Below are 7,811 nucleotides of genomic sequence, written 5' to 3'. Positions count from 1 at the left end.
CCCCCCCCCCAGCCAAAAATGGTTCCCCGCCCCTAGCCCCTTGGGCTAAACACAGGGACATCTTGGGAAGCAGGCGGCGGAGGCCTCTTCCACGAGGCGCAAGTGCTCCGACTAGCCGAGGGGAAGCCCTGTCTGGCCACAGACTCTCTGCCCCGGGGGTGCCCCTTGGGGAGGGACGCTGCCCCCGGCTGGTTGCTCGCCTGACCGGTGAAATGAGGGACACAGGCCGTAGGACACAAAACTGTATTTTCTGAACATTTCCAAGAAACAAACAGGACAAAGCCGCCTAGTACATGGCACCGGCACCGGGCGTCGCAGCTCTGAATACAGTGGGAATCGGGCGGGCTCGGAGACCAAAAACCAACAGCTTTTCAACAGCAGCCCCAGTGCCAATCTCCTCAGGTCACCGGCGTTAAGCTCGGGGACGGAAGGACCGGGATGGCCAGCACAGCGTCACAGCCCCCCGCGAAGGGCTCTGGTAGAGAAGCCGTATGAAACCAAGGGCGGCATCTGCCGCGCCTCACGTAAGGGCCAGCGGAGGTGACACGGGCGAGGCAACAGTTAACAGCGTGTGCTAGAAAAACAAGGGAGCGCAGGAGAGGAGCAGGAATACCAGCCAATGCAGAGCGGTCTGAGAGCAGTGCAGGGGTGAGGAAACTCAAGGACTGGGTGTGCCCCCCACTCCAAGGCTTAGCCCCCCCCCAGCATTGGGGAGCCCATGTTGGTGCGCCAGCCCCCCTAGTGCAGGGCTGGAACACAGGGCTGCCAGGTGTCCAGTACTGACCCAGACAGTCCGGTATTTTCACCTCCTGTCCGGTAAAAGAATTCGAAAATACCGGACAGCTAAAACGTCCGGTATTTTCTTGGGGGGGTTTTCCCTGCTAAGGGGCAAAAATACCAGACACCTGGCAACCCTACGACACACTCAGCAACCAGGCCCAGCCCCCGGACCTCCTGCTTACTTGGTTCTGCAGGGAGCTGCATTCTGGCTTGATCAAGAAAACAAAATGGCCGCCAGCAAAAAGCCTAAAGACCAAGGGGAAGCAATGCCTTCCCTGGGTCTTAGTGCTCAACCTCTCCCCTGTTCCTATCCCTATTCTGACTGCACACACTGAGGGCCATGCTGTTTTAATTTTTTGCTCAATAACGCTGAGTCCTTTTTTTTTTTTTTTTTGCTCAACAACTTTGGTCTCCCCTTCTCCCCACCCCACCCCCCCCAACAGAATTTTTTCCCTAGTGGTTTTTTGGGGGGGGGGGGTGGAGGAGTGCTCAGCATTTTTGGTTAAACGATCTGGCAACCCTACTAGAGCACACAAAATCTACTAACCTGACCCACCCCCCCACCCCCCGACTGTGGTGTGCGCAGGGATTGCGGGGAGTGTCTTTCTCCTTCTCAGTCAAGGGCCACGTCAGTGTGGGGGTTTGGTTTTTTTGGAGGAGGGGCTGCTTCTCAGTTGTGTGCGGCCCCCCTCCGACAGTTTTCTGTGGGTCAGCAGCCCCACACCCAAAAGCGGTTCCCCGCCCCCTGCTCTAGTTGTTTACTACATTCCCACCCTCACCTGTTCCCAATGAGAAATAATTGAATTCTCGACTATTGGGGTATCCCTGCCCTCTCTCACCCCGCTTCCCCAAGCAGCAGAATAGAGACTCGGAGCTTGGAAAGGTTCAAATGCTACATTTCAAGGGTCTGAAATCTGCTCCCCCACCTCCACCCGGCTCCAGAGACAGGGTGGTAGCCATGCATGTGAGCCAGGCCCAGAGACCCGAGAGGATGAGCTGTATTCAAACCTCCCTCACACACACACACACCCCGCCCGTGGGCAATGTTCGATGGCAGGGGAGGCAAAGTGTTTCTTTCCAAAGCCCCCCAGCATGCCCCAAGAACTCCCCTGCCCTCCCGTGTCACAGACACTGGATTTCCACATAGCCAGCAGATCGACAGCCAGGGGAGCGAGCCGAGCAATGGCCTGGTGGCTTCGCCCCACCAAACTAAGCTGCTTGGGTGTCAGCTTCACACAGCCTGACCACTGGTGCGAGAACTTTTAGGGGTGAGGGGGCGAGCCCCCCCTTTTCTAATGTCTGCACCCCCCAGCCCTCCCCAGAGCTGCAGCCAGGAGCAGAGCGGTGGCTCTAAGAGGGGGGACATGGAAAGGAATAAGGGGGGGGTCATGGCTAGGGACTGGGGGCTGAGACCTGAGCCGTGGCAGGAAGATGGGCCCCGTGAGGCCAGGAGCCCCAGGCGTGGGGCTGGCAGCTGAGAGCCCTGTGTAAAACCGACTCCTACTCCCCGTGCCTCTGGGGCTCGAGCTTTTGGCCTGGGGCCCCGCGCAGTCTAACGCCGGCCGTGCTCTGGTTTATTCTGGTGCTCCCTCCCCGCCACCTGCTCACCACCCCCCAGACCCCTGGTGGGGAACCTCTGTTCTGGGGGGGCATGTGGCCGGCAGGACAGGAAAGGGCCTCCCCAGCCAGCCCGAATAAGCAATAGCTCCAGGCTGATGGGTGCCCCTGCTCCCCCTGGCGGGCATCGCGCCTGGAAGCAACTGGGACAAGCCACCATGCCCCTGCCGTCTCTCTGCAATTCTGGGCAACTGTGGGAGGGGACGGGCACAGCTCAATCCAGGGCCTTCTCTCTCCAGCTCAACCTCCTCCCCCTCTGCCCCCGGACACACTCGGTGCCTTCACGCCTCTGCCGCCCGGATCCCTAACTCCGGGCCCCTGCTACACTAGCCCCGGCAGCAGTCGGCCCCCGCTTTGGGCTGGTGTCCGTGGGCTGGGCATTCCCTGGGAACCGGCTTCCTGGAGCATCCCCACGCTCCTGGGAAGCCCCAGGAGCCGTTCCTGCAGTCGAGGGTGCGCTCAAATGGCAGCCCTGGGCCCCTCTGTGAGGGAGCTGCTCCCTGGGCAAGCCGGGAACGGCCCGGCCTTTCAGCCACGGCTGTAGCTAGGCTGGCATGCAGACATCTCTGCGCCCTGGTTTGAACTCCCTTGGCGGCATTGGTGGCTACAAACCCCAGTGGGGATAGGACCGACGACTCCCAGGGGAACTTTCCGCCTCTGCTCGGTGGGCCCCGTGCTTCTGCCCCAGCACGGCCCAGGCCCGGGAGCGAAAGAGCATGGCTCCCTAGCCGCAGGGCCTTCCGGGCAGGCAGGGGCTATTCCCGCAGGAGAGGCCTTTGCGCTGGGGGGTGAGTCTGTGCAGACCTGCTGGGACCCCAGCTGCCTGGCTGGGAACGTGGGTGGTTTCCGGGGCACCTTTCCCTGCTTCTGCCCCGAGGCCTGAAGAGCCACTTGTCACCCAGAAAGGGACGGGCCCCTGGCACCCTCCCAGGACAAATCTGTCCCGGGGGGGGGGGCTGCAGTTCAGCCAACGCAGGACCCAGCTCAGCAAAGACCCTGGACCGAGCTGGGCCTTCAGCATCTGCTTCGGCCCCTAAGGTCTGGCCCCACTGCGCCAGGAGGCGCCGCACAGAGAGGCAGGGGCGGGGGGAGCCATACACCAGCTATTGCACAGGTGCCTGGCCGAGGCTCGCAACGGAGGTGGGTGCCTGCTGGGCTCTGTATCCAGCCCCAGGGTTTGGGCACAGTAGCGCTGGGGAAAGGGAGGAGCCACCGTAGCCCCCCGGGACCAGGCGCTGGGTTAGAAGCAGGGGGCCCTACTTCTATGGGTCCTGCCTGCCAGGTGCCAGGAGCAGGGGGAGCGAAGTGTGTTGCAGGAGGTGCCTGAGCCTCCTCGCGGAGGGACCGTGCCGTGCCCAAAGCATCCAGGGTCAGGACCCAGCCCGAGCCCGCTGGCTTGCGATGAACAGAGGGCAGAATGCAAGTCCCCTGAGCCTCCCCCGCCTGAAAGGACTCAAGGAGGGTCTAGGCCTCTCCCTACCTGCCCAAGCCCCCTCCACTGGGCGCCTTTAGGACTCAAATGGACTAAAGCCGCCCTATGACCTGAAGCCACACAGGAGGGGCACTTGAGCCCTGATCCAAAGCTCCAGTCAAGGGCCAGATGCTCCCCGGGCTTTGGCTCCGGCCCTTGCAGAACCGGGCGCTGAATGAATGAAGTCACGCCTGATGGAGAGCGCACTGCTCCGAACCGAAAGGTGGAGCGATTTGGGGGCGCCACTGGGGAACCTGCCGGGCAGACGCTCTCCGGGCCCTTGAAAGCTCCCTCCTAACCCAGCCACCAGCAGTAGCTGGGGGTGGGGGAGAGAAATGTTTCACCGAGGGCTCAATAAAACACTCCGGCAACAGCTTCTCCGACCGCGAGACAGCAGCTCTTCCAGGACCAGCCGACGTGTCGGCCCTCGACCGCTCCCTCGACCTCCCCCATGCATGCGGGGGAACGATTGGCCCATTGGATGCAGGGGCGCCGCGCCGGGGGCCTGCGAGCTCTTTTCATTGGGCAGGCTCAAATCCAGCCCTGGGGCGAATCTCTCCAGTGAAATAAATGGAGCCGCATCGGCTTACCCCAGGCTGGCTTGGCCCAGGGACTCGAGGGCTTTCTGCTACTCTGGAGCGACGGTGCCCGGGGAAGTTTACAACAGGTGGCTCTGACCTTGGAGTGGGTGTGCTGGATGCAGACCTCGCTAGGGTGCGGGCGGTACATTCGGGCTGCTCTGGGCAGATTTCTTCACGAGTGGGGGAGGCGGGAGCTTTCCCCGCCCAGCAGCGCTGAAACTAACCAGAGTTAACTGCTGCCTCCCCTGTTGTGCAGAGGTTCGGTTTCACATCCACAGGGACAATACAGTACTGGACACGTGCTTGGTTCGCCCCACACAATGAAAAGGCAGCAGAAGGATTTCTTTTGTAACAACGGTCTGGTTCAAACACAGCAGAAGACCACCCCTCCCCACCCCCAAAATAGTACAATAAATTAGAAGTCAGCACAGCTTCCAAAGGGACCAGTCACTAATAAAACAAGGACTTGGGGGACAAACTATAGCGCTGGGAGTTATAATCTTGTTCTCTTTAAAAAACCCCAATCATCCACAGGGTTCGGCATAAAAATAAGCACATTTAAGCCAAGAGCTTGCTGTTAAGTGAGTCAACCCGCTTCTTTTATATAGAGACATTTCTTTATCATTTTTCCCTGACATTGCTCTTTGAGGGAGCAACTGGATTTACAAATGCATAAAAATAGAGATTTTGAAAGGACAAACTGCTAGGTCAGATGGTCAAGGCATCTCTGATTAAAACTATAGGATCATATTCTATGGCTCGCAGCACGGAACAGCTGTGCTCTGAGCAGTTACTCTCGGCTAGAAGAGTGTTTTTTGTAATGGGAGCATGGAAGGAGGAAAAGGGGAAAAGAGTAATCAGATGCAATTCCTCCTCCATACACCCACACTAGAGAATCTAGTGACATGAGCCAGATTTTAATCTGTGACACCAGTATGAAACCCGAGTGACTCCATGGGTGTTAGTTACGGTCACTGTGTAAATCCAGAGTAAAGCCGGTGTTCCTGAATTTACACCAGCATAACTGAGGCGGTGTCTACACTGCGGGTTTTTTTTTTTTGCCAAAGAGGATATGCAAATGGAATCTCATTTGCATATCTTCCGATTCTTTTTGTGAAAAAGGAAAAAAACCCTTTATCGCAAGATCTTGTAAACCTTGATTTTTAAGGACTAAGGGATCTTGCGAAAAAGGGTTCCCCCCCCCCCCACACACATGGCCCCGTCTACACCGGGTTTTTTTAAATCGGCAAAACGTCTTCCGCAAAAAGAATCAGAAGATATGCAAATGAGCATTCCATTTGCATATCCTCTTCTGCAAACAAAAACACAGCGTAGACATAGCTTCAGATCACAAGTCGACCAATCACTTTGCGCACATACGCATACACTTTTGGCCTACAAGAGGGCTATTTCCGGGTATCATACATGCAAGATCCAAAAAGGTGGCCTTTTTTGGAGGACTAAATGTTCCAGCATTTTGTGCATGCTTTGCTAAAACCCGCTTATTTTACGTGAGAGTGTTAACTCATACTGTGTCCCAGTATGTAGGAGGGAGCTGCACCTTCCAACCTCGTCAAGGCATAAAGAAGTCGGAGGAGCTTTGGGGCGGGAAGCGGGGGTAAAAGAACGGGTCTGCTTGCAAACTGCATCAGCATTCAAGTAGCATTTAAAGTACCTTCATGGGACTTTCGTATCTCGGGGAAATCAAAGCTGTTGACACTGACAAACATAAGACCCACTTTGAAACCGCCCTGCAGCCTGTTTGGCTCTGGGAGTTTGTTTTAGTGGAAGCAAATAGGAGCAAAGAATTGTGGGGGAAAAGTCACGTCCTGGAGCATCTATGTTGATGTTGGGATAGGTTTGCCTCAAACGCTAACATCATAAAGCCAACCAGCAATTTCACATAAGAATTCATGTCGTTCACTTTCCTCGGACTTCAACTTGTTCACCTGTCCAGGACTGGAAGGAGCAGGTCTAGCAATATTTCACGTGCAGAGTTCAAGAAAGGAAAAACAAAACGCACAATCGTAAACACAGAAAGCAGAGTTGTTTTCTCAGTGGTATGTCTCCGACCCTCTGTTTTCTCCTAAAACTGCTCTAAGCAGCCAGATCCCAAGACCATCCCTAACCTCCCTAACTCTAAACTTTCCTGCTTTATTAACAGACTTTTTTTATGATAAGGATTCGTTCACAGCTAGTTTGAACAAAGCCAAAGTTTCCGATTTTTCTTCTGTTTGCCAGTTTCCCCGTTTTCCTTCAAGAACACTTCCCAGGGTGACATGAGCTGTAGGTCTAGGCCAGCTCCTAGGCTTGGAAGAGTTTTGGACCAAGCCCAGCCACACACGTCAATCTCCTATGCACTCTTCCTGATAACTTCTTGTATGCTTGCTTTTAAAGGTATAAAATCACAGTTCATGTTACATCTTCAAAGGAAGAAAACACACACACACACGCACACGTCATATTGGCGAACACTGTACACTAAATATGTCTTTTCAACAGCATAACAGGACATTTGGCCTATCATAGGTCGTAACATGTGCAGTGCCTGAAACTTTAGGGATGCCATGTCAGCCACCTAGATCACAAAACAGCTGAATCCCCCCCCTCACCACACACCCCACCCGTGAGTAATCTTTGCTTCTAGGCTCAGAGCATTGGATGGCGGGGCTCAGATTCTCACAGATATTTAAGATCCTAACTTCAGTTGATTTCTAGCTTAGGCCTAGATCCACAAAGACTCCTAATTCCTCTTCTGATATCAGACTGACATCCCCAAAATTCAGCTAACACAACAGGTAGTGGTACCACACTAAGCCACATCTGCATCTGCCTCGGAATTCAAATGCTGTCAAATCAAAGGGGGAAAGGGGTATTTGACCTGTCTTACTAGTATGTATATATTTTAATAACACTTTGAATTCAATTTACTGCTAAAACCTTGCTCTCTGAGAAGACTCCAACCTTTACGTTGACACTTTTCTAGGCTTATGTTCCTTTAAAATTCTCTTTCGCTTTGAAAACGCCTCTCGGAAAACTTGCTTTCTTCTGGCAGAGAAATCAGCTGGGCGCGCCGGGCTCTCACTGCACCCGCTCTGTGAAATTCTCCGGGAAAACCCCCCGACATTGGTCAAGTTCCTTACGCTGCAGCCAGTCGGCCTCTTTCACGCCCATCAGCCATCCTTCATCCTGGCAGAGAGAGGGACCAGATACCAGGGGACGGGTTAATTTTTTAGGCAGTGCAGGCGGAGGGGACCTCAGTGGTCCCGTAGGGTCCCTGGCGTGGAGGGTCTCCGGGATCCAGTGGCGCAGGGATGTGCGTTTTGTTTTAGCCCTTAGCCTGTGCTGACACCTGCTGGGCC

General features: G+C 55.2%; 1 protein-coding gene across 20 annotated transcripts in view; it reads right to left on the bottom strand.

Moving 5' to 3' along the window:
* Positions 1-229: 229 nt before the first annotated feature.
* The window catches only part of BIN1 (bridging integrator 1), a 152,716-nt gene continuing 145,134 nt past the window's right edge, over positions 230-7,811 (bottom strand). For all 20 annotated transcript variants that reach the window (XM_075933041.1, XM_075933044.1, XM_075933058.1 and 17 more), the window contains one exon: positions 230-7,638. In XM_075933041.1, coding sequence (XP_075789156.1) covers positions 7,531-7,638 — 108 coding nt within the window. In that variant the 3' untranslated portion in view covers positions 230-7,530. The remainder of the gene's footprint in view (positions 7,639-7,811) is intronic.

Source organism: Pelodiscus sinensis, chromosome 7 (genome assembly GCF_049634645.1).
Source record: "Pelodiscus sinensis isolate JC-2024 chromosome 7, ASM4963464v1, whole genome shotgun sequence".
NCBI lineage: Eukaryota > Metazoa > Chordata > Testudines > Trionychidae > Pelodiscus > Pelodiscus sinensis.
Note: the sequence above shows the minus strand (reverse complement) of the source record. Positions and strands in the feature narration are given on the sequence as shown.